The sequence below is a fragment of the Dioscorea cayenensis genome, chromosome 12, assembly GCF_009730915.1.
Source record: "Dioscorea cayenensis subsp. rotundata cultivar TDr96_F1 chromosome 12, TDr96_F1_v2_PseudoChromosome.rev07_lg8_w22 25.fasta, whole genome shotgun sequence".
Lineage (NCBI taxonomy): Eukaryota > Viridiplantae > Streptophyta > Magnoliopsida > Dioscoreales > Dioscoreaceae > Dioscorea > Dioscorea cayenensis.
The window spans coordinates 20,856,742-20,882,736 of NC_052482.1; the positions used below are offsets into that span (position 1 = coordinate 20,856,742).

The following is a 25,995-nucleotide window of genomic DNA, read 5'->3' on the forward strand; positions in this document are numbered from 1 at the left end:
TTGAACATCTTTGTGTGTCTTGCTACCTTCTATTTGGGCGACTATCCTCCATGCGACCCGACGATCGAAAGCTTCTGCCGCCCTCTTCCTCTTCCTCTGTTGTACTGACGACCACGTCCTCTTCCTCCGGCTTGAGCATATCCTCTTCCAATGTGAAGAGCTTTTTCTCCTTCCTGATGTTGTTCTCCTTCGATATTTAGTATGGACTCATGGTTCTTCAACAAGCCACTGAGTTCTTCTACCGTGAGAGTGCTGAGGTCTTTTGCGGATATGATGGAGTGAACCACCTGAGAGAACCTTGATGTGAGACCTCTCAAGAGTTTGGACACAACAGTCTTCTACGGGAGTTCTTCTTTCATAGCTCTAATCTGGTATACAATGTCCAGGACCTTGCTAATATAATCTTGGACTGTTTCTCCATGCTTCATCTTGACAGCATCAAATTCCCGTTGAAGAGAATGAATCTGGACAGTTTGATTAGTTGTATTTCCTTGGAATTCTGTTTTGATGGTTTCCCAAGCTTGCTTTGCTGTTTTAGCTTCTGAGATTCTCACAAGGATTCTGGTGTCTAGAGCCTGTTGAATGAGATACAAGGCCTTTGCATCCTTTTTAATACATTCATTCAAACGAGCTCCGTCACCTTCTTCGCTGAATCCTTTCTCCACTAGTGTCCACAGATCCTTGGACCTGAACATCGTCTTCATCATCAAGCTCCAGAGATTATAGTTTTCTCCTTTGAAGAATGGGACATTGGCATCCCGTGCAGATGAAGAGCCAGACATTCTAACTGTTCTCTGATACCACTGTTAGGATCGGGTGAAAAAGAATGTGAATGAACTCTCACAAAACACTCAGATTTCACACTCGAAATGAGTTCTTAATATAACAATGGAATGAAGGAAGAAATGTAAAAAGGAAGGAGATAAATCAGATGCTCTGAAATTCCTTACTACCGTTTCATTAATTCATTCAAGCATTTAAACAAACAACTGATATGCATGCCAGTGAAGCAGCATAGTTCATACAACCAGAACAATTGAAACATAAGAATACAAACATACAGTGAAAGTAAATACAACAATAAGATAAATTTAACTTGATGTGATTCCCAATTCAGTGCTGAATTGAAATCTCTTCGGCTGTGGTGGAGAGTGAGCTGGAGACTGAGAGTGAGTGCAGGAAACCTGGGGAGCAAGCCTCAGTGGCTTCAGTGAAGTGTCTGATCAAACATCCTCAACACATCATTCAACCCATACTTGAACATGTCTGTGAAAACAAAAGGGGGAAACTTCCAGTTCGGCAAGTTGCTTTCATTTTTAAGACTCATGGATCTCTCCGCCAACCATTTGTCAGGCCAAATCCCTGAAGAAATACCTGACTTGCTTGCCTTGCAAAGCTTGGATTTATCAGGTAATCAGCTGACCGGTCAAATTCCTGCAGATATTGGTCTTATGAGATCACTAGAGTCTCTTGATCTTTCAAAAAATAACCTTACTGGACCTATTCCGACAAGCCTGTCTTCACTGGATTCACTCGGTCACTTGAACTTGTCTTACAATTAACTGGTCAGGAGAAATTCCGTTTATTGACCATTTGACAACTTTTGATGATCCATCCATCTATGTTGGTAATCTCAATCTTTGTGGATCTCCATTGCAAAAGAACTGCACAAGTTATGTTACAAGCCGAAATGAAGATGAAGAAGAAGATGAAAGTGGAAATGATGGAATGCTTTGGATATATATTGGTTTGGTATCAGGTTTTGCGGTTGGTTTCTGGACAATGTTCGGCATAATTCTGTTCAATAAGATGTGGAGGTATGCTTATTTTAGATTTGTGGATTATTTATTTGACAAGGTTTATGTAATGGTTGCTGTGGCCGTATCAAAGTTCAGGAGGAATTTGGTGAAGATGAAACTAAGGTTGATCGGAGCTCTGCTTGCTACTAATAATTAATAATTAATGGTATTGTATTGGCTTCTTAAGATAAACAGTATGCAATATTGATAATGACGAGATTGTACCTTGATTGAAGAACATGTTGCAATATTTAATATATGAATAGTATGCATGATACAGTTGATTTGAAGCTTAGTAGTCATTTTATGTTTTATGTTTTTTTTTTATTGGATCAGTTTGCTTTTATCATGTTCTCCCTTTCTTTTAATAGAAATGTAGAAACACCATAGACATTATTCAGGCCTTCAGCTTTTGAGTTGGGAGAGAATGGGATACCCTTGTGAAGGGATGATATTTTATATTATATCTTTTCTTCTTCTTAAAGTGGTTTATCTATTTTCATGAAAAAAGATTTTTAAAAAAATTCTAAATGAAACTGCATTCACATGCACAATTAGTTAACTATTAGTTTAATTGAATTCAATTCAAAATATATTTGCAGAAGTGTACAAAATTTAAGATACACATTAAAAAAAAACCCATAATCATCCACCATCAAAATACAATGAATGTAATTTGTCCACTTTCATCAAGCATATATCCACCATATCATGAATGGCATTCTTATCAAGAACCATATCAACATAAAATCAAGGTTGAGGCTCAGGTTTCACCCAAAACAGAGTTGTACATGTTCTGATCATGAAGTTCTTTGATGCAACAGGGTCAAGCAAAAAAGAAATGTAGCGGCTAAATCTATTAACCATTAACATCATACATAAACCAATATAGACACATTGTAAAATTAAGTACAAGGATTGCTCAAACCTCCCAAATGCAACTGTTTCAAACAACCTCTACAGAAAAGGAAAAGGATAATGCATGCAACAAGCTGCTGACAATACTCAATTCAAAGCAAAGTTCAGACTGGCCCATGGCTTTCATGCAGGATAATACATGCAACAATTGAATAAGAAGCAACTTCTCTATATCTACCCAGCATACATTTAAATCAAAAGGCCAAATAAGTAACATGCTGGTGTTTCTGTGAATACATGCTTACAGATAGTATTGGTCATCACAAATTACAGTACTCTTCGCACTTGTGCTAGGGTAATGTTAGCAGTCGTTGGTCATGCATAGATAGAAAACTAAGCATTTGAGATTGCGTTGCATCTTCAAAACAGGATTAAACCATGGTCTGATGTGAGCAAGAGGGAACCTGAAGCCCGGACTTCAAATGGCATAAATTGGATTAATATCGGAATCAGAGAATTCTGAATTAGGATGCCATGAGTTTGAACCACTCCTAGATGACTTCCTCCTTTTCCTGATTGACCGGCTGCGCTTAGATTTCACAACAAAATATGTCATGGTACCCAATACACCAGCCATTATCACTCCCCCAATCAATGTAACTAGAATTGCTGCCCACTGGAAACGCCGCCCAACAACGATATACGAGGAGGCGATGAAAGCAACAGTAGTGCACACAGAAGCCAACCACATCAATTTATTGATCACCCCAACAACCCGCCTCTCAGACTTTGTTTCTCCCCTGACAAGAGTTATTTGAACCACCACAACAGCCAATGAGGTAAAAAGAGCTATGGCGTTGAAGATGAAGAAGACCTTGAAAGAGACGGTGTTGATAGCTACTGCTACACCATTGTTAAGGTTTCCACCAGGTACAGTAAAGATAGCAGCAAACGCAACAGTTGCAAAGAGCACAGCAACAACAGTGACAGAGTTAGTGGCATTATTGATGCCTTCACGATGGAGCTTCCTAAGCTCCTTGGCAATGCCATGGACATTCTTATTGGTTTTCCTCGTCTGTTCCAGCTGTGTATGAACATCCTTCTTAATTTCAGTTACAGTCTTCCTCAGTTCATCTCTGGGTTGATTTAGCTCATTTGCTCTGACTGCACCATAACGTGCTAAACATTCCTTTATGTCAGCAGATTCTTCAGAAAGGGCGAGTCCTTCAGCAATGTCATAGGCTGTTTTGTGATCTCGCGTCAAAGCATTCACATGGGTGTCTGGAAGGAGTAAAAGAACACTTACTATCTGCAGAAGAGAAATTGAAATTAGAAAAAGCAAAAGCAAATTATAATGATTTATAACTACATCATATATGCCACGGCACAATCAGAGTTTGGGATAAAACAGGATAAGATTTTTTTTTTTTAAAAAAAAAAAATCAACCTTTAGCACAATGGATCAATAAGCCATGGCAGCTGTGGCAGCAGACACTCTACAGATAATTAAGACAACCTAAACAGTAATGACAGATGAACTTATGAAGCATAAACACCACAATTTACAACCATAAAAGAATGTCAAACAATCGAGATCAACCGTACCTAATTTATTTCTTCGTCATAATCAACTAAATTTCAGATTATAGTAAATATTCATTTCTAGAATTTACAGAAACTGTTGGATTGAAAACAGAAAATTCAGCTAACATCCACATGCAAAGAAAATGAAGATGGAGAAAGGCTTAATAGTGATTGCCCAATCACAAAATAAAGCATTGCGGCTAATATAAACAAAACAAAGCAAAAGTGTCATAGATTGTTGCCACAGCATACAAAGTTACAAACACCATAAAGCAACTTTTATGCCAGTAATATATTATGAAGCATGAACACCATATGCAAATACCTCTGCTCTTTTTTTTCTTGTTGCCACATGCAAGGCTGTATTTCCAAACTTGTCTGGTAGCATCACTATAGCAGGATCAGCCTCTACAAGAGATTTAACAACATCACAATTTGTTCCTTTCACTGCCATGTGTAAAGCAGTTTGTCCTTTCTTGTCGGTCCTTCGGGCAAGCTGTGGATCTTTATCAAGCAACGCTTTCACAATATCAACATGTCCTTGCCGGGCAGCAAAATGCAGAGCATTTTTGCCGTTGGCTTTAGATAACTCAATCATGCTAGAGTCCTGTTCTAATAGTAGATTAACCACCTCAGTATGGCCCCTTGTAGCAGCTTGAATCAGGGGAGTTGTATTTGAAGGGCCAAATGTTTTGCTTAATGTTGGGTCATGGTCTAGAAGCACCTGGACAACATCTGCACATAATGAGTTAGCAACGTATATACCATGCCAGGGGCAAAATCAAATTGACAAAAAAGCAGTAAATTGTGAAGCATCTTACTCATTGTTATCTAAAACTTAAGAATTATTTCAACAGCATGCAAAAACAATCTTCTCAGAATATAGGCCAAAGACTGCCATACAGAACAATACAAAGTAAAGGTCGAATATTTCCATCTTAAGCCAAGTGTTTGGCTCACAACATCATTCCCATCATTGAGATTAATCAAAATTACACTTGAACACTATTCTCAGTTCATGTTATTCTCTAATGAAGATCAGCTACAACAAGCAACGAAATTTATCATCAGGCCTCATAAGTAATACAAGAAAGATATCAATTATACAATAAAATACAAGAAAAAAAAATTTACAGCTAAAATTGAAAATAAAATAAAATAAAATAAAAGATTACTAGAGAACACTATAAGCAAATATATAAGCTTAGAAATATCTTTAAATGCTTAGTGTTTCCCCCTCACCTTTATGCCCTTCTTTGGCGGCCGCATGAAGCGCATCATACTCTGATCGGTTCTTTCTCGCTATGCTCTCTCTATCCGAGTACTTCAACAGCTCAACCACAACATCCAGAAACCCTCTCTCAGCAGCAGCAAAGAGCGCCGTCTCATCAACCTCGTTTACCTCATTGACCATCGCTGACCGGATTTCCGCGACCTCAGCATCGAAATCAGCCCCGCTAGCAGTCCCCGTCATCTGCGCATCAATCTCTCTGAGTATCTGGCGCACAGCAGCGAGGTCCCCGCGTTTGGCCGCTATGTGGAGCTCAGTATCGTTGTGCCTCCCCGTGACTTGTTTCACATACTTCTTCTTCCCCGACTGATCCATCCGTTTCCCGGAGTTCGACAGCACCAACGCCGGCGCCGTCGTCGGCGACGGCGCAGGCGAAGGAGAAGGCAACGATGATGTCGCCGACGTGCTCGGCGACGGCGTCGTCAACCCCATCTCCAGATCCCTCACTCCTAATCCATCAAAAAAAAATAATCAAAAAATCACCCAAAAAAACATCAAAATTCAACAAAGAAAGCAGCAAAAGGTGTGAAATCGGAAGTACCCTTCTCGATTTGGAGGCCCATGGCGGAGATGAAACCCTAGATGGAGCGAATAAGGGCGGCTAGGATTTGGGGGCAGCTAGGGCTTTTGAAGCATAGGGAATTGGATTTGGGGGGATCGAGACATCGCGGGGAAGGAGGGAGGAAAGCGCGGGGAATGAGAAACGTACGGTGTTCTCTCTCTCTCTCTCTCTCTCTCTATCTCTCAATTCTCTTGTGGGGAATTATTCTCTTTCTTTAAAAGTCCAAGGACTTTCATGTAATTTTCATTATTATTATTTTTTTAACTAATGGTGACAAGTGCTGTGAAAGAGACAAGTAAATACAGTAGTGCATAAGTTATAATCCTGAAAAATTTACCATATAAAAACAAGCTAACACATAAGGTGATACATCAAAAATCATAATTCCAAAGTTATAAACCCTATATAAGATTTCTCTTTACAAATAATTTGGTGAACAGTTAATGAATAATACTGATATTGTATTTATAATATATATGTATAGTTTTATACAATACTGCGACACAAAGATTCAACTAATGGTGACTAATGCTGTGAAATAGACAGATAAATACAATAGTGCATCAATTATGATCCCAAAAAACTTATCATATAGAAATGGACTAACACATAAGGTGATATATCAAAAATCACAATTCCACAGTTATAAACCCTATATAAGATTTCTCTTACAAAAAAAAATGGTGAACAGTTAATGAATAATACTGATATTGTATTTATAATATTTATGTATAGTTTTATACAATATTGTGACACAAAGATTCAACTAATGGTGACCAGTGCTGTGAAAGAGACAGATAAATACAATAGTGCACCAATTATAATTCCAAAAAATTTACCATATAAAAGTTGACTAATATATAAGGTGATACATCAAAAATCACAATTCCACATTTGTAAACCCTATATAAGATTTCTCTTACAAAGAATTTGGTGAACAGTTAATAAATAATACTGATATTATATTTATAATATTTATGTATAGTTTTGTTACATAATACTGCGACATAAAGATTTAATCTTGTATTACTCATCCATCATTTAATATGACTTACATTAGGCTATGTAATGGTTGTCAATTTGCGGAGAATTCATGGCGGGCGAAGTGCAAAATATATATATAATATCTATATACACATACATATATATTGGTTGAAATTTGTGTGACTAAAAATAAAGAGCAAGAAAGAACACGTGAGTGAATAAAAATGCACGTGGAAAATTTTATATAATATTATTGTCTCATTTGTCTTTGTGATCTAAGTGTGTCCATAAATTATTGATAGGTTTGTCTTGTCATCACCCCATGGTTCAGAATTCCATCCGACACATCATGTTGGTCAATTTGTGGAGGCTTTTTTTTATCTAAAATTATAAATTATATGCCCACATAACTATTTTAAAATCTTATTTTTAAAAAATTTATTTTATAAATTTGTTTAAATACATTATCCTCAATACTCCCACTACTATTGTAATATTAAAATATAACCTTCAAATAAATCAAAAGTAAAACATATAACACTTTCTTTTAAAATTGATTCTGATGGAGTATTACACACGCATGTTTCTATTTTTATGCACATTAAATTTTTTTTCTCCAAAAAAAATTAATGTGCATAAAAATAGCATTATTTGGTTCCAAAAAAAATTAATGTGCATAAAAATAATAAATTTTTAATAAAGAATACTAGAGTAAAAATTGGAGAGAGAGTGTGCGTTTGTGAGAAAAGGGAAAGAGAATTGGGTAAAAGAGAAAAACTAAGATATCAATAGCGGATGAAGAGTGAGAAATGAATAAAAAAATATTTAAAAAAACTATTTACATGAAATTCCTAAGTCTAACTGTTTTCTTACTCTTTGAGATTAAGATAAATTGAGACGGAGGGGTATTAAAAATTCACTTTACCCTTGTATTTCCCCAATTTTTATAATACGATGATATTAAAATTATCACCATAAAAAAATAATAATTTTTATAACACTGATTTTTCACTAATTCAATATTATTTTCTAATTGCCACATCATTTTTTTTATACAAATGTGAATGAACTACAAATTTATTGAAAATAAAACAGCACATGACAAAGAAAAAAATAAACTACAGAAAACAAGGAAGAAAAAAACTAAATGAAAGAAAATAACAACAACAAGAAGAGACAAAAATACAAAATAAACCACTAAGGTAGAGGGAAGACATAAAAGATATATCGAAAAACAAACAGAAAAACATGTGACAAAAGTAGCCATCAATCAAATATTTGGAGTTTCATTCAATGAGCTATGGGATCCACCCGGCATAGAGGTCAAAGGCCCCACAAAGTCAAGGGCTCATCTTGATCATCAGTAATGACTCAAGTGTAGGATTTCGAGAATCATAAGCTGCATTTATCCAAACAATAATTATAGGTTAATTTTACAAATAAAAAATAAAAAACAATTTTAGCAATAATCAGGTTCAAAATTTTGTTTAAAATTTATAGTTTATATATTTTTTATTAATGAGAAAATTTGAAATTATTTATTTATTTATTTATTTGATATCGGTGCAGATTAGTCAATTAATATTATTAATTACCTCCATTAACTATATCTTACGGCAATGGTTGATGATAATTTTTCTTCATCAAATAACACTGGTACTGTTGTAATAACCTACAAAACATTTTTCAGAAATTATTATTGTAGTCTCCAAAGTCATTAGATTATTTTCTTTTAATACTTATAACAGTTAAAAAAAACCTTCAGTTTATGTTATAGTAAAAAAGCTTGGCAACTGAAAAAATTTTCTTTTTCAGTGTGATCATGAAAGCAAGAAAAAGACTAAATTGTGAGCTATATAATACTTTTATCTATTGTACACAAATTTGGACTCATCCAACCAGTTTCTTGTTTTTGTTTTTTTTTTCTTCCATTGTTCTCATCCATTCATATATTCTCATTTTTCACAATTTGGCACTATTTTCACAACTAGTTTTTTGACTTTGGTTACTACTTTGCCTTTTGCTTTCTTTTTCTTTTCCTTTTTTCCTTAATTGTGTTTTTAAATGTTTATATATTAATATCATGTGCAAAAATATATTTTGGATATTTTACATGTAGTCACTAATTCTATGAAGTGGATATCTTTCGGAGGTAATTTCCATGTCTAAATAGCTGTTTTTTTAATCAAATATTTGAGTGTATAATTAGCATAAATCTTTCATAATTGTTTTACTTTTACATAAATGAACATAGAAACTTATATATTGCATTTTACGTAATGTTGGAAGTGAATTATTTAATAAATGTGAATGCATGAGCAATGCTATATTTCACTTTATCAACCCATTAAATATGTCCATGTGAAACATTGACATTTACAGTGATGTACATTTTTATCAATAATAATTTTTTTCTCAAATACGTAAATTATTATGGTAGTAGTTTGATTACATACATTAACTATTTTATTTTGATCAATATATATTTATTTAAAAAGGTATAAAATTTAAATACTAAATATGTATTTATTTGAACAGGTTATAAAATTTAAATATCAAATCTAACTATTTTTTTTTAAAAAATTATTATTATAATTATATTCTAATATGATAATAAAAATCTATATCTTTGGAGGTCGATAGATTTTCACAATTATGTTCCCTCTCAATCTTAATCTTATTAGTTCTTCTAAATTCTAATACTCTCCTTATAATACATTTTTTTAATTGATTGATTCCAATTGAACTCTTAACTCTTGTAAATTTGTCAAAGTTAATACTCTGAGTCAAGACTACCAATATAGAAGTTATCATAATAATCGAGTTTCGACAACATCCCGATCAATGGGGGCTGCATAGAGCTCTAGGGCAAGACATCGATGAGCAATGGAAGAACCCATTTTGGCTTGAAAATGAAGGGACCAAGAATGAAGTCCCACAGGACATTATTTTAACCAAAAAAAAAAGCTTACTGCTATAAAAGGAAAGGCAGACAACAAGAATCAAAAACAAGGCCCTCAATGGGCCCGGCCTGCTTTCAAACGTCAAAATAAAAGCCACAAAATCAAATCACCACTAAAATAAGGCCCATAATAACACTCACTCATTCTATCTCACGATCTCATCCCGGAGATGGGAACCATTTGCTCCTCCGGAGCTCGCCCCGATCCCAATCCCAATCCCAATCCCCATTTCCCTCTCCCCCACCCTCCTCCTCCTCGTCCTCCGGATCCCTCGCCGGCGCCGGCGATGCCGGCGCTTCCCTACTCCCATGTCGATGCCAACCTCCGCTCCCTCGCTGGCCAGGCTGAAGGTTTTGGCCGCCACGCCATCGGCGGTCTCCATGGCCCGATCTACTACGTCACTTCTCTCGCCGGTACCTTCATGCTCCTCATTCCCATTTTCCATTCGCTTTTATGCCGATCTATCTTCCTGAATGTTTAGATGATGGCCATGGATCTCTCCGCTATGGATGCCGTAGAAAGGAGCCGCTATGGATCGTCTTTGAGGTTTCTGGGACGATTCATCTGTCTTCTTATCTTAGGGTTTCGTCTTATAAGACGATCGATGGGCGTGGGCAGAGGATTCGGTTGACGGGGAAGGGATTGCAGCTCAAGGAGTGCGAGCATGTGATTGTTTGCAATTTGGAGTTTGAAGGTGGGAGAGGGCATGATGTTGATGGGATTCAGATCAAACCTAAGTCTCGGCATATCTGGATTGATCGCTGTAGCTTGCGTGATTATGATGATGGCTTGATTGATATCACAAGGGAGAGCACTGATATTACGATTTCTAGGTAAACTAGTTGTTGATTATGGATTTGTGTCTCTGATGCATTGGTGGTTGTTCTTTATATATATATGCATTGGTGTCTTTGATGCATTTTCATTCTCTAGTTTTGGACCATTGATTGAATTTAGAGATTTTGCAATGCATGCAATTGTGCTGATTATTTTGTAACAATGATGTATGGATTAGAGTTGTGATCACTTGGATATTTGTGAGATTCAACTTCCATCTTCATCTACCATTGATGAAATTTGCAATCTTCATTGATTATGCTTGATGCAAGTGTACATAATGCCTTTGAAAGGTGAATGAAGATCCTGGATAGCTGCATTAGCTGCATTTTAGTTTTGATTCCAAATTTAAGGGTATGACTTTCGTTCATACTTAATGTTGCAGTTGGCACCATGAATATCGCTTGATAATGTAATTTAAGGGTATAACTTCCATTCATACTTAACTTAAGGACCATGAGTATTGGTTGATAATGTAAGTTTAAGGGTATAATAACTTCCATTCATTCTTTAACGGTGGCACCCTGAGTATTGGTTCGTAATGTAATTTAAGGGTATAACTTCCAGTCATACTTAACTTCAGCACCATGAGTATTGGTTGGTTATGAAATTTAAGGGCGTAACTTCCATTCATACTTAACTTCAGTACTATGAGTATTGGTTAATATTGTTCCTTAATTACTTTTGTGCTAGCTCCTACTTAACAAGCATTGAGGCAGTGCAAGACCACTAACCTATTGAATATAAGTAGACAAAGCATGAGAACAATCAGCTTATTGTTAGTTTTTGACGGTTTATATTATATGGTACCATTGATGAACAGATGTCACTTTGGACAACACGATAAAACAATGCTTATTGGAGCAGACAGCAGCCATGTTACTGATAGATGTATGCGGGTCACAATTCATCATTGTTTTTTCAATGGGACACGACAGCGCCATCCCCGTGTTAGATTTGGTAAAGTTCATCTTTACAACAACTACACAAGGAATTGGGGCATCTATGCAGTTTGTGCTAGTGTAGAGTCACAGGTCAGTATGAATGAAAGAAATTTACATTTAAGCACTGGTTAGCTTATGTACATTTTCATTCAATTTGATCAACTGGTTATATATATATATATATGTATGTATATGCACATTCTATTTCAGATCCACTCTCAGTGCAACATATATGAAGCAGGGCAGAAAAAGGTGGTTTTTCAGTACTACACAGAGAAGGTATGATGTTTCTTCACCTGATAAATGAATATTGACCTATACAAATTGCATAGATATCGCAGAAGCTAAATATTTATTGCCTTGTTTCAATAGAACCAGCAACAGGAACATATATGCTCTGTTCATTTTCTAAAATATTAGTTCATGGTTTGTGTTTATATACTATTATGGCTATAACCATGTTTGCATCCTGCAAAATCATGTCCAGAAAATTAGTATCGCAGAACCTGCTATAGTTTAATAGAGATAATGTGAAATTCATATTATGTCGATCATCAATCTGGTCTATATGGTTGTGGGTGCAACATTGTTGCAGGCTGCAGACAAAGAAGAAGCTGTGGCTGGATGGGTAAGGTCTGAAGGTGACCTTTTTCTAAATGGTGCCCAGCCCAACCTTTTAGAAGGTGTCGGTGTAGCAAGTGTGTTCAAACCTCATGAACATTACCCGACATGGACAATGGAACCGGCATCCATGGCACTTAAAGACACTCTCCAAGTCTGTACAGGATGGCAATCCATAACAAGGCCTCCAGAAAACTAAGCTATGAGAAATGCTTTCCATCTGGAGAGATTGTGCCTACAAATAAGAGTTCTGGGGGTACTTAGCCGAGAGAGGACGTAGACATGGTATGTTTGTGTTTGGTACCCAGTGCTCTAATCTTTCTGTGCTTGTGTTGGTTTGATGAGCTATATATTTAAATATTATCTATCTTTGACCTGTCTACCTGTATATTATTAGTAAGTTCTATACTGGGGCTGAGCTTATGTATATATACTTAGTTGAGTTCTTGCATGTCTCGAAAACCATAGTTTTTATTGGATTAAATGAATGGTTCAAAGTCTTTATTGGATTAATGAATGGTTCAAAGTCTTTATTGGATTAATAATTGACTATGTAGTTTGATATTATGATCAACTGATGTTGGAGTGAGATATTAAGTATAGAAATAACCATCAGATGTGCCTCAATTTTTCTTTGCTCTTAATGCCTCTGAAGATATTTCCATTGTTGGTCTTCGATTGTGAAATTAGCATTGACAACGGTATTTGCTAATGTCATGAAGAGTTAACCAATTCTGATTTTCATAAATTGCAGAAACCTCAAACCTTGTATTTATTTACTAGTTACTAATAGGCTTTTAATTAGTAGTAACTTTGAAATCCAAAAGATTTTTAAATACAGAATTTGGATAAGATTTTAAAACCCATATTTCACCCCATTCAAACAGTGGATCTTTGGTCCATGTAATCCATGTATTGTTCAAAATACTCTTTGTATTTTTTTTATATATATAATCCAAAAAAATCTACATCAACTGCTGTCATATGGTACATGACCAACATATACATAATTTAAAAATAGAGATTAAGAGAAACCATAATACATAGATTATACACTGCAAAGAACAAAACGTCATTTTATCCTTCAAAATAAACTTAAATATGGTCTCAGAGAAATAATTGCGAGATTGAGTATAGTCATTCTCAAGGTTCCCACATTGTATAATTTCATTAATAATAATAATAATAATAATAATGAAAGAAAGAACTTCTAGAAGGATGTGTATTCCAAGTAGGTAATTTCGTGAAGGGAACGGTATGATTGGACTAAAACTCCTGGACCAAATTTCTAAATCTAACCAAAAAAATATTGCATGATTCAGAGCAACATTAGCAAGCAGACCTTTTGACTAGCCCGGGCTTTCGGCTAAGTTAGTGACAAAATTAATTTTATATATATATATATATGTGTGTGTGTGTGTGTGTGTGTGTGTGTGTGTGTGTGTGTGACAATAGCCAATAGGAAACATGAACTATCCGGACCCGATTCTCTAATTCAGGGAAATCCTAACCTAATACAAAATTGCACAAATAGAAAGAGACTATATATCTAATAAAATGCATTCCATAAAGGCATTGAAAATGTAGTACATGATGGAGAAATAATAAATGAGTGGCTTTGATTTAATTCAGCCCAACACACATGACGATTACAACTAACCATTATGAGTTATGACTCATTCTCTACGTGCACCTCAACCAAAATTATAATCCAACTAAATGCATTTTATGAGGACATTGAAAATGTAGTTCATAACAGTGGGAAAATAAATAGTAGCCCAGATTCATTTTAATTATATTGAAATACATGCTTTAACATTGAAAGACATAATACATGACAGTGAAATAATATTAGGTGGTTCAATTTATTCTTATCACATGGTTTTATATACTTTCAAATCGCAATCCCAATCCGGTAATTGAACACAGCGAATGAAAATAACACAAACGTCTTGACTACACTACTCTCAGAAGCTTCTCTTGTCCATAGTGCATCTTTCCTCCAAATGACCACACAATTTCCACAGCAAACGGTTTTCGCAGATAAGTTACCAACGTGATAAAGACTCATGAGATGCGATTGTCTGTCCTCTTCAAGCAATTAATTATCCCTTTGAAAATTGGAATACTTATTTGGTAAACAAAATTACTTCATCTAATTAACATACTTTTTCCATGAAAGTGATAAATACTACATACATTAAGGGCATACTTACAAATTGAGAATTAATCATTCAATCCGAGTACTCTCAACTACGGACGAGGGGATTGCACTGTGCAAATCCCACACCCGACCGTTACCATTATTATTTTAAACAAATCTTGAACTTAAGACCTTTTGAATGCCTCACACTTATTTTTTACAATAGAACCAAATACAGTTATAGCTATAAATCCTTTAGTTTGACATACTCTTTTATCAAATCTTAAACAAACAATAATTCTAGATTTTTCCCAATGTAGTCGATAGTGTATCTCAATCAACTGCTCTAAATAATACTTAATATTTTATAATTAACATGATACGCATCACATAAATTACAACCGATGAACCAATCCTCGGTCTTCGCCTGCACTATTTTATACTGCAAGACCATGACTCGGATTATTTTACTTTACTGGCATAAAATTAAAAAAACCTTATTTTATCCGGATGTTGACCGGGTCGAGCGGTATGAACAGTGAGCAACTTACTTAACCAAATGGTTCAAAACAGCCACGTGTTCCATACTCCCCCAGTGAATGCCCGCCGTCAAGTCTGACCGCGAAAAGCACATTCGCCATGCTCCCAAAGACTTGGACGAACTCCGAAATTAAACAACAAAATAAAATAAAATAAAACATATTTTGCCACTACTCTTCCACTCACAAACTTATACGTAGAAAATCAGGTATTTTCCATCTCATGTCACACTACTTAAAAAACCGCATACATATAGAACTTTTATCATATTAAACCTCTGCCAAGTATATAAACATATATATATATATGTGTGTAAAGCTGGTATTAGTCAAAGCCTGAGTTTGAAAACGTCTGAAGGTAGAACCGTTTGGCCGAAAATGGCATCCAAGAAATATTAATGCGTCAACCAGTATAAAATTTTTAAGTTGTGCTAAGCTGTTCCCAAAATGCAGGAGTAATTATTTTTTTACCTATATAACTAACACTTCCTCAGTTCTTTTTTACTTGTAATATTTACATGATTTATACAGATTAAAAAAATAATAATTAAAAGTTAGTTGATTACTTATATTTTATAAAAAATTCCATTATTATCTAAAACTACTCCTATTTAAAATTTCACTAGTATATAATTTAATGTTTAGTTGATTAAGATTTATTGAAAATTGTACATATATATTAAATTAAAAAATAAATTTAAAAATATTTATTTAATGTTGCATAAAATTTTTCTAATACAATAAATAAAAAAAGAAATAAAGAAGAATTTCAAAAATGTAACAACTAAAAGAGGAATGGGTAAATTTTCTAAAAAATAAAAATAAAAAGATTACTCGAAACCACATACAAAAAAATTCTAGACAATGAATTTCTAAAGAAAAAAAATGGACAAATCAGGAACTCAAACTTTTCAATTTTTGACTTGTGGTGGAATAAAATAAAACTTTTTCTGTTGTAAAGTTGGCATTTTTTCATCTAGACCTTTGAAATCTAAACTGATGTTATTATGGCCTTCGAGATTATATCAAGTGCATGCTGATGCAATATTTGAATAATCACACCACGTAGCTAATACGTTAGCATACTATTTCCTTAATTTTGATATATTTTAAATTCCAATGATGTATTTAAATATTAATCCCGGATCTTTTGATTCCACCAAGAGATATAAAAATGCACTTTCACCCCTATAAATTTGAAAAGATGAATTCTTATTAAATAAAAGTCATCAATGAATTTTCTACCCAGCCATAATAGCAAGATATGATATGATTCCCTCCCAAAAATAACTAGCTTATAAGTTGACCAACACCACACCTCACAGCAATCACTCATGCAAATGCGGCTCTTCCCGCCTCTCCAATTTATATATATCTGTCTCCAATCTCCACTCCACTTCAACACCAGAACCAGTCCAAACTCTACCTGCCTGATCATTAACTACCTAAAATGACTAAAAAAGGCATTCTAAACCTCCTCTCCCATCACCACAGCAACGATGATAATGATCATCATGATTCACACCATGATCATCACCACCATCATCGCTTCTTAAGCATGCTACTTCCCCGCCACCACCATACCCAAGATCATCTCGATCACAACCACAAAGTCCACAACCATGATCATGCCGTTGATGATGATGATCATCAACATCGGCATGGCATGAAGAGCATACTATCCCATCTCCATCTCCATCTCCATCCCCATCACCACCGCCATCATCATCGTCACCACCACGATGACTTGACGACGGAGCAGAGCGTTTCGGCCACGGTAATGGAGGAGAACATCAACGTGGCCGAGCCCATCGTCCTCAAGTGGGACGACAACACGAGTCCCTACGCTAAAATTACCTGGCTTTTCAGTGATGATCGCGCTGAGGCGCACCAGTTCCTCCGCGCAGTTGCTGAGCTTCAGGCCGCTATGCTCTTCTTCGTCTCGAGCGAGCACGGTGGCGCCTCCGTCTCTCGATCCCACTCCTTGGCGCGCGCCCAAACGCTCATGCAAACCGCCATGCGCCGTCTCGAGCGCGAGTTCTACCAAATTCTCTCCGCGAACCGCGACCGCCTCGACCCTGAATCGATTTCTACCCAATCGTCTAACTCCTCGGTCTCTGTGGCCTCTGATGGCGGCGATGACGCCGATGAAGAGCTCCGCGCGGCGGGGGATTTCATCAGTGAGGTTGAGAACACTTCGGCGCTCGCCATGACCGATCTCCGTGACATCGCTGACGCAATGATCTCCGCCGGGTACGGCAAGGAGTGCGTTCAAATCTACAGAGTCATCAGGAAATCCATTGTTGATGAGGGCCTCTACCGGCTTGGATTTGAAAACCATGCTCCTAATCAAATCCAGAAGCTCGAATGGGAGGCTCTGGATCTCAAGATCAGGAGCTGGACCTCCGTCGCCAAGGTCGCCGTCAAAACCCTCTTCTCCGGCGAGCGGATCCTTTGCGATCACGTCTTCGGAGGGTCTGAACCGATCCGTGAGTCGTGCTTCGCCGATGTCGCGAGAGACGCCGCCGTGCAGTTCCTCGGATTTGCTGAATCAGTGACCAGGACGAAGCGATCACCGGAGAAGTTGTTTCGAATGTTGGAACTCTACGACACGATCTCGGATCTCTGCTCGGATATAGCCACCATTTTCTCCTTCGAATCAACCGCCGCCGTGCGATCCCAAGCTATAACATCACTCCAAAAACTCAGTGAAACCACGAGATCAACACTCAATGACTTCGAGTCAACGATCCAGAAGGACGCATCCAAAATCCCCCCGCCGGGAGCTGGAATCCACCCGCTAACCAGCTCCGCAACGATCTACATCACCTCCCTCGCCGATTACGAAGCACCGCTGGCCGAGATCCTCGAGGAAGGGGCGATCCAGACGCAGACCTCAGCCTTCTACTCCGATGGGACGGTATCATCGCCATCAACGGCATCCTTCTCATCAAACGAAGGGATCCGATCAACAATGGCGGCGAGATTGGCCAGGCTTCTCTTGGTGCTGATCTGCAAACTGGATTCCAAGGCAGGGATATACAAGGAAGGATCAATGACATACCTATTTCTCGCGAACAATCTCTGGTTCATCAGCCGGAAGGTGAAGGAGAGCAAGCTAGGGTTCATCCTGGGGGAAGAGTGGGTGGCGCAGCAAGCAGCAACGGCGAGACAACACGCCGGGAACTACCAGAGGGCCGCGTGGGGGAGAACAACGGCGGTGGCGGCGGCCGCCGAGGGCGTCGCGGGGGCGGAAGAGGCGTGGGAGAAGGTTAGGGCTTTTAATGTCGCGTTTGAGGAGACGATGAGATCGCAAGGAGAGTGCGTGATTGCGGATGCGGAGTTGAGAGAAGAGGTTAGGGCGTCGATTGCGGGTTCGATTGTTCCGGGTTATCGGATCCTTTATGACAAGTGCTGCGAAGCGCGGGAACCCGCTATGAGTGTGGCTAGATACTACTCGCCTGATGATGTGTGGATTCGGGTTTCGGGTCTTTTTGAGAATTTAACGGGTTTGGGTCACGGTTCGTTTAAGGTAAGCCCACGGGCCCGTTAAAAGGGAACTTTCAGCTTGAGTTGCAAGTTGTGAAAACGAATAAGATGAATGTTTGTGTTTTGAAATTTAATGATAATTTGAAACAATGGTTTTTTAAATACATATATATAAATTTTTAGTGAAAAAAACTATATGTTAAATTACTTAAAAGTTAAAACAGTGAAACTTTCAGTTAACTTTAAATTAAAAATATCAACAGCCAACATAAAAATAAGTGTTAGCGTCTGCCTCAATATCCCTAAATTCATCTTCATATCACGTCTAAATATAACACAAATATTTACAAGATTTTTTTTTAAAAAGGAAGACAAATGTCTGTTTTTTTGACGCGTGAGTGTGGGCTATCGACTTCACTCGTGAATTAATTCTTCCAATAAAAGATTCGAATCCTCACCATTTCACACGAGATTTGTTTTTAGTACAATTAATTACTTGAACCAAATGAGCTTTTGGCTATTTATACAAATTTTACTTTTTGACAATGTTTTACTTCTTTATCATAAATACCCCAACTTAAAAATTTGTCAAAGACAATGTATGTAGGTGGACGCATTAGAGTAGTTTATCCATAATTTAAAAACTAATTATTTTTTATATACAAAAACAGAGAAAGTGTTAAAAGATTGATATATAAGATGGTGCATTAGTTATAGTATGACTTAATAACCCCTCAGAGAATTATTAATTTCTATTAAATGTCATGTAAGGCGATTAGAATCCTATTATGTGCACACTCAGAAGATATTTTTATAAATCAAGTTGAGTTGCTAAATCCTTACTATCATACCAAAGCCTCAAAATTAATTAATTTTATGTCAAACACAATATGAGTAAATGAAGGTCGGTCATATAAACATCACAAAATTTACATTATACTAAATTAATAAATATCTCATACAATTGTGCTTTGCTTGGAAAATGGGCGGTTGGAGATAATCCTTCGCCCTGGAATTCTTAGTCTCCAAGATTTCAATTGTGCTTTGCTTGGAAAATGGTGGTGGAAAATTATTTCCAATCCTAATGTCTATTGGGTTAAAATTATTAAAGCTAACTATTTTTCCAGTAACCCAACATGTCCTCTTTTTCACTCGCCTCCAAGAAATAAATCCTTTTTTGGGGCGGGGATTCTCTCTTCCTTGAATACTTTTTCGCACTGCGTCTCAAAAAACTATTAAAAAAATGGAGCCAATACCTACTTTTTGGTATGATAGGTGGTTCTCGGGGATTTCTCCGAAAGATCGTTGGCCTCTTCTTTTTTTAATGAATGTATTTTCCCTTGGATTACGGTTCGTCGATTCACGAACAAGTATACTCCCCGAAAATCTCTTCTTCAACGATGAATTCGATGAATTTACTTCTCGTTGGAGATAATCCCCGATTGCTCAAGTGGACTAGAAGACTTTTTACACTTGGCCTCCGAATAAAAAGTGGAACCTTCTCGGTAAAAATCTTTTTTTACAAGTTTATTATCGATGGAGGGATTCATCGTCCACTTTATAAGCGATTCGGAAAATTAGATGCCCAACAAAAAAATCACCCTTTTTCACTGGGCTTGCTTGGGAAGATAAAATCCTCACCCCTTACAAATCTCTTCAAAAAGGTTACAACTTTCAAAATACAATGGATACTTGCGTACTTTTGCCATAGAGCCTCCGAGACAATAGAACATCTTTTTCATAGACTGCAGTATACACTTCACGTATCTGGTCCTTTTTCTCACAAATTTTTTTGAAATACACTCCATTCCAACTTCCTTTTCAAGATTTGGACCACTTGGATCACTTCCATTCAACCTCAATGCCAACCTCTTTGGGACCTTTGTGTTAGAGCTATTATTTGGAATATTTGGGCTGAGGCGTAACAATCGCATTTTTTTCAATTGTCTGCGGCTCCCCGCTCACTCTTTAATGGTTAAAATTGCTAATATGCTACTTTCACGGTTTTTCGTGACCGATGTTAACCAACGCGAGTCTTTTGGTCGTAGCTACTCGAAAAATCAAGCGCTCAATCAACTTCATCAGCGCAAGGGAATCCAACATTTCTGGCGATTCAGATCCTAATCCTGCTCTAGAGTAGAGTTCTTCACTGTCAGCTCTGTTGACCTGTACCCCCTGTTGGTGGCTTTCGTCTTCATAGCTGTTTTATCTTCTCGTTCTTTGTTTTCCTTGTTATGTTTTCATGTAGTACTTTATGCCTCACCTCCGGTGAGAGTTTTCATCTTCTACTTTCTTTTTCGCTTTTGTTTTATTTTTCAATAAATTTGTGGTTTTATCCACTTTTATCAAAAATAGTAGGTTAACGCTCACTCATGAATGTGATAATCCATTGTGTGGTTGTTTATTGGAAATTTTGGCGGTGTTTAACAAGAAAATAAACTTCAAATAAAATTTCTTAATCATTATTAATTAAAATTTTAAACCATATTATATATTAAAACTCGATTTCAAAGCCTTCGTTCTCGAATCCCGCCGCCGGCTCTTACTAGGGTTTCAATCTCCTCTCTCTTGCGGCGGCGAGGTTGGTGGATTGCAGCTGCTCTTCTGATGGGTAAGAATTCGATCTCAATCTCGCAGTTCATCTTCCCCTGATCCAATACTCATCTCCTTTTATCTCTTCCATTTTGCATTTGCAGCGAGAATCAAGGTCCATGAATTGCGTGGGAAGCCAAAATCCGACCTTTTGAACCAACTGAAGGACCTCAAGACGGAGCTCTCCCTCCTCCGTGTCGCCAAGGTCACCGGCGGCGCCCCCAACAAGCTCTCTAAGATGTACGTCTTTCTCTACTCTGAGATTGCCAGCATTTTTCAGCTATTGATTCTAATCCATCATGTGTTTGATGAAATGCTTCAGAAAAGTGGTGCGTTTGTCCATAGCTCAAGTGCTAACTATGATTTCACAGAAGCAGAAGGCGGCTTTGAGAGAGGTCTACAAGAAGAAGAAGAAGCTCCTTCCTCTTGATCTCCGCCCCAAGAAAACTCGCGCCATTAGACGCCGACTTACCAAGCACCAGGTCTCCTATTCGCTCTCTCTTTCTTCTTTGCTGTTTGCATTCTAAAATTATTGTTTTTAAGCTTAAAAAAAAAAAAATGTTTTCTTGATAATGTATTGATCAGTGCTTGTTTGTAGCCAGAGTTGTCAGATGTTATTTGAGAAGTTACATCTTCTTAATTTTAGATAAGAAATTTTGACTAATCCAGTATTGATCCACCACTTAGTATTGTATTTGCTAAAAAGTTAAATACATAATTAAATGTATACAATTTGTTTTCTGAATGTTTAGTTCATTTATGCTACCATCTCTGTGCTTATAAGATCTTGACTGTATTGTCTTGGATAACAGCTTGAGGTGAAACACTTAATTTTCCTATGTTCAATGTATCCTCTTCTAAGACTGGTAAAGTTGTTGTTTTGTTTGGCAAGTGAGCAGGTAAAAAATGTTTCTATGATAGTGTAGGGTAACTGCTGTTTAAAACCGTCCATGCTTCCATTCTATAGGGTTCTTAGACTGAGTGGGAAGTGATAGGCACTTTGACAAGTAGATTTCTGGCTGAATATAATGGAATAGTGACATAGAACATCTTGATCCTTCCTGAAGAGCAAATTGAAAGGTGTTAAGAGCTGCAGTAACAAGTTTTTCAATGAAAATCCCATGTTTATTGTTTGGAGCAATGAATTTCAGTTGTCAAACTTTAAACTATTACCTTCAAGAAATCAGGGGAATTGTGTGCCCAAAACATTGGGTGTGACTGTTTATGTTAGTTACATTTTATGACATGATTTTATCGAGAAATGGTTATCATGCTTTTGGTATTAATTTAAATGCTTGAGTGTGGACTTTCACTTGTAACAATTGGAGATAGCATGTTTTGATTGGTTAAGTTTTATTATGCAGACATTTCCTTTGTTTCAAGTTACAAATGTATGTAATCCATGTATTTCACTGGCATACAGGAATCTTTGAAGACAGCGTGAAAAGAAAAGGGAAATGTATTACCCAATGAGGAAATATGCCATCAAGGCCTAGAGTTATTGTGTCCTTAGATTTTGTGTTGTCTCTGAAACTGGTATATAAGGCTTTGACATTGTTTTTTCATCCGGATGAATTGCATTTGGACTATTAAATCTTGATAATTACCCTTTGAGTTCATTTTTCTACTTGAAATATCATTTTGAGGACATTCAAAACGGAAAATATCAGAGAATTGGTGGCATTATATGCTTGGCTCAAGCTGGTTCTCTAACTTCTCTTCATGTGACTGTCTGTTGCGGACTTTTGACATACAGTTATCAGATGACGAGTGCCTAATGTTTTCTCTAATGTTCTCTATAAACAATGGATTCACTTATGAAAAAGCGCTTAATTTATACTTATTAGAATGGTTTTTTATTTTTCCTATCAGTATGGGAAGTATTTATAGTTTTCTTGTATGTATTTAGGTGTATAAATTACCATCAAGGGCATGTAAATTATTTTGTACTAGAACTTATATGATCTTTGATGGAAGCTGTTCTTCAGCTGGAATGGAAGAAAGTAGGGCTGGGTTTTTTTATGTATATATATTAAAGGAATACGAATAATATAATGTTTGACTGTTAAAATATAAAAATATATATATATATATTCTGATTGTGTTTGTTTTTCCCCTTTTGTCTAGACAGTTTGGGCCTTTTTTTTAATCAAATTTGAACTTTTTCATTGCTAATGTGTAAAAACTAAAAACACTCAGATAAGGGATAAGAGTTTACTATTAAATTTTTTTTTAAAAAAAAAATTCATAAAATTAACAGGGATAAATTTCGACCACAGTGGGAGTCGAACCCACGACCTTCTGATCCGAAGTCAGACGCGCTAATCCACTGCGCTATGCGGTCATTTTGTTATTAAGTCGAGAATTTATTTTCTTATACATATTATATTTGAAAAGATTTACTCAAAAGTTTTGTTTGGTGTATTTTTAATAGCAGTTTAGTGTAGGAATGAAGTTAAATATATTGCAAGTTTATTAGTTAGTCTTCCCTGATTTATGAACAAGATATCTCATTATGCTCATCTTTTTAACCTAAATGATTATTCTAAAGGTAATGATACTTAGCTTTTAAACCTTAATTATTCTTCAATAGGCCATATTACAACTTAACTAGCATTAGGTTGATGGTTTTTTCATTAACTTAATCTTATTCCTCAATTCTTTCCCACTAAACTTCATTTCTTCCTGATCCTTCTTATTCTTTTGTCTTTGAATTGAGATTAAAGACAAACTTTTTGGATAATCATCTTTGGATTTTTTTATCAGAAAAATTAGCTCTTTTTTTAATATTAAAAAAATTATTATAAATTAATAGAATAACTCTATACTTCAACCAATTCTTTCTCTATAATTAAACCTCTAATTATCAACCAAATTCCTCCCTTTGTTTTGAAAAGATTTAGATCAAACAACTAAAATTTAAGAGAATTATGCATATAGCTAGTTCAATGATTTTCTCTTAGTGAAAAATAATTTATCCACCTTTTTCCTCCCTTTATTTTTTTATCAATGCAATATGGTTTATCCATTTAAAAAAATAGTTTTAAATAAAATAACAGCCAACACTTTACTACTTATTGATTCAATTTCTTGGTAATCCCACTTTTATGTCTAGTCTTATAACTTTTTCTTCATTCTTCTTCTTTGTAATTTTATATTTCTAATAATATATAATTCATCTTTTTATTTCATATATACAGTGGATGTATCTTTGGATTCCTCACATCACATGAATATGCTAAAAAGACAGAGGTCCACACCTGGATGTTTATATAATATGCATTCCAAAAATCAAAGGTCTAAATGTCTGATAGAAAAAGAGAAAGAAAGGTATATAGAGTTAAAGCTCATTCAAGACAAACAGTTGGAAGTTGTGATCACCCATACATTAAATTTAAAACACACTCTGTTCCTTCCCACTTCTTAACTTTCATTCAACAATAAAGATAAAAAAACATTCATTAACCCAACAAAGATCCACATCTCCATTTTTTTTTTCTTTTTTTTTTTTATTATACATAAAATAAAACACTCAAAATAACATCATACAAAAGACATGATCACAATATATATATATATATATATATATAACTTAAAATGAAGCTGATGCTCTTGCTGGTGATGTAGTTCCTGAAGGCCAGAACTGTGCATTCTTAACCTTAGAAACACTATTCAGTACTCCCAACGGCGTTACATCTCCGATCACCGTCACTTTTTTCTCCGCCAAATCTATACTAAATGATCTCACCCCTACATACATATTCATATCCATATTTACCAAATTAATCAAATACAAAATTACTATATATTAATAATAATAATAATTAATCCATAGTACATACCTTCCATCTTGGATATATGTCTTCTAACTTTTCCTTCACATCCTTTGCAATGCAAAGACACCCTCAATACCACCTCCTAACAATTAATAAAATCACTTAATTAAATAACCAAAACATATATATATATATATATATATATAAAGAAAGAAAAACAAAGAACCTGATCTTGTTGTCTAGAAGAAGAAGAAGGTCTAAGAAGAGAAGCTCTCAAAGGAGGAGGAGGATTAGAATCAGGGAAGACATTAAAGAAGGCTTTATCATCCAAAAGATAGCGAGAAGAACCAGGTGGGCTAATCAAACTGGTTTGTTTCTTATGGTTATAAGAAGAAGAAGAAGAAGAAGAAGTTCTTGGTTTTGATGATGATGATGATGATGATGATGGTATAATTGAGCAATGGACTTAGATCTTCTATAGTCTCTAAGATGAGGGCTGTGCCGATCAATGGCTCGGCCACTGCTCGAACGAACCATCGAACGGTGGTCGAAGTTTGTGCAGATGGCTGTGGAGGTTGGAGAGGCACAAGAGAAGCTCACTCCTTTGAGTTCTTTGAAGATGAGAGAGGCCATGAGGAAAAAGAGGTTGAACTAGTGATGATGATGAAGATGATAACTATAGCATGCAACTTGAGTGAAGTCTTTGGTATGCTTTTAAAGTGAGAGGCTTGTGAGTGAGGTGAGATGAGATGTTATTTTCTATTTATTATATTTTGTTTTTCATATGAATGAATGTTTAAGTGTAGTATATATATATATATATATACCAATGCACCTTTTAGGGCGATTTGCATCCGGGATCACTGCAGTAGGGCTGTTGCGTTTGGGGAGTGACTCAAGATCAAATCCCATGTCCATCGTAAGGCGACGTGAGGTCGGGCCTTTGAGCTCTCGCTCCCACACGCATGACATCGCCCGACTTACCCTTTAAATGCAGTCATTGTCGTCTATTT

General features: G+C 36.1%; 5 protein-coding genes and 1 non-coding gene across 6 annotated transcripts; 3 read left to right on the forward strand and 3 right to left on the reverse strand.

The window, feature by feature from the left end:
* Window positions 1–2,631: 2,631 nt before the first annotated feature.
* On the reverse strand, window positions 2,632–6,260 carry LOC120273680 (ankyrin repeat-containing protein ITN1-like). The gene is made up of 4 exons (XM_039280367.1): window positions 6,074–6,260; window positions 5,484–5,981; window positions 4,567–4,976; window positions 2,632–3,966 (listed from the first exon to the last, which is right to left on the reverse strand). Exons 1-4 carry the CDS (start codon window positions 6,093–6,095, stop codon window positions 3,136–3,138), a joined length of 1,761 nt encoding a protein of 586 aa, XP_039136301.1. The 5' UTR covers window positions 6,096–6,260; the 3' UTR covers window positions 2,632–3,135.
* Window positions 6,261–10,167: 3,907 nt separating this feature from the next.
* LOC120274166 (probable pectate lyase 4) lies at window positions 10,168–12,956 on the forward strand. The gene is made up of 5 exons (XM_039280937.1): window positions 10,168–10,454; window positions 10,523–10,874; window positions 11,702–11,912; window positions 12,033–12,101; window positions 12,418–12,956. Exons 1-5 carry the CDS (start codon window positions 10,211–10,213, stop codon window positions 12,640–12,642), a joined length of 1,101 nt encoding a protein of 366 aa, XP_039136871.1. The 5' UTR covers window positions 10,168–10,210; the 3' UTR covers window positions 12,643–12,956.
* A 3,045-nt stretch (window positions 12,957–16,001) lies between these two features.
* Window positions 16,002–18,723, forward strand: LOC120274061 (exocyst complex component EXO70H1-like). The gene has a single exon (XM_039280808.1). It carries the CDS (start codon window positions 16,576–16,578, stop codon window positions 18,676–18,678), a length of 2,103 nt encoding a protein of 700 aa, XP_039136742.1. The 5' UTR covers window positions 16,002–16,575; the 3' UTR covers window positions 18,679–18,723.
* Window positions 18,724–21,070: 2,347 nt separating this feature from the next.
* On the forward strand, window positions 21,071–22,833 carry LOC120273411 (60S ribosomal protein L35-like). The gene is made up of 4 exons (XM_039280042.1): window positions 21,071–21,225; window positions 21,311–21,446; window positions 21,529–21,688; window positions 22,630–22,833. Exons 1-4 carry the CDS (start codon window positions 21,222–21,224, stop codon window positions 22,648–22,650), a joined length of 321 nt encoding a protein of 106 aa, XP_039135976.1. The 5' UTR covers window positions 21,071–21,221; the 3' UTR covers window positions 22,651–22,833.
* Window positions 22,834–23,476: 643 nt separating this feature from the next.
* On the reverse strand, window positions 23,477–23,550 carry TRNAR-UCG. Its single transcript has one exon. It is a non-coding gene; the product is annotated as a tRNA-Arg (tRNA).
* A 1,101-nt stretch (window positions 23,551–24,651) lies between these two features.
* On the reverse strand, window positions 24,652–25,900 carry LOC120273308 (protein SODIUM POTASSIUM ROOT DEFECTIVE 1-like). Its single transcript, XM_039279931.1, has 4 exons — window positions 25,810–25,900; window positions 25,209–25,447; window positions 25,049–25,124; window positions 24,652–24,956 (listed from the first exon to the last, which is right to left on the reverse strand). The coding sequence occupies exons 1-4, from the start codon at window positions 25,898–25,900 to the stop codon at window positions 24,799–24,801; spliced, it is 564 nt and encodes a 187-aa protein (XP_039135865.1). The 3' UTR covers window positions 24,652–24,798.
* Window positions 25,901–25,995: the final 95 nt, after the last annotated feature.

Excerpts from the sequence above, each read along its gene's own strand:
- LOC120273680 (XM_039280367.1), bottom strand. The coding sequence starts at position 6,095 with ATGGGCCTCCAAATCGAGAAGG. Across the intron at positions 5,982-6,073 it reads GGGCCTCCAAATCGAGAAGG|GAGTGAGGGATCTGGAGATG; the intron begins GTACTTCCGATT and ends TTGATGGATTAG. Across the intron at positions 3,967-4,566 it reads CAAGAAAAAAAAGAGCAGAG|ATAGTAAGTGTTCTTTTACT; the intron begins GTATTTGCATAT and ends TCTCTTCTGCAG.
- LOC120274166 (XM_039280937.1), top strand. The coding sequence starts at position 10,211 with ATGGGAACCATTTGCTCCTCCGGAGCTCGCCCCGATCCCAATCCCAAT. Across the intron at positions 11,913-12,032 it reads GTGCTAGTGTAGAGTCACAG|ATCCACTCTCAGTGCAACAT; the intron begins GTCAGTATGAAT and ends ATTCTATTTCAG. Across the intron at positions 12,102-12,417 it reads TTCAGTACTACACAGAGAAG|GCTGCAGACAAAGAAGAAGC; the intron begins GTATGATGTTTC and ends ACATTGTTGCAG.
- LOC120274061 (XM_039280808.1), top strand. The coding sequence starts at position 16,576 with ATGACTAAAAAAGGCATTCTAAACCTCCTCTCCCATCACCACAGCAAC.
- LOC120273411 (XM_039280042.1), top strand. Across the intron at positions 21,447-21,528 it reads CCCAACAAGCTCTCTAAGAT|AAAAGTGGTGCGTTTGTCCA; the intron begins GTACGTCTTTCT and ends GAAATGCTTCAG. Across the intron at positions 21,689-22,629 it reads GCCGACTTACCAAGCACCAG|GAATCTTTGAAGACAGCGTG; the intron begins GTCTCCTATTCG and ends ACTGGCATACAG.
- LOC120273308 (XM_039279931.1), bottom strand. The coding sequence starts at position 25,900 with ATGGACATGGGATTTGATCTTGAGTCACTCCCCAAACGCAACAGCCCT. Across the intron at positions 25,448-25,809 it reads TCGCCCTAAAAGGTGCATTG|TCCATTGCTCAATTATACCA; the intron begins GTATATATATAT and ends AGAAGATCTAAG. Across the intron at positions 24,957-25,048 it reads ACATATATCCAAGATGGAAG|GGGTGAGATCATTTAGTATA; the intron begins GTATGTACTATG and ends ATATGTATGTAG.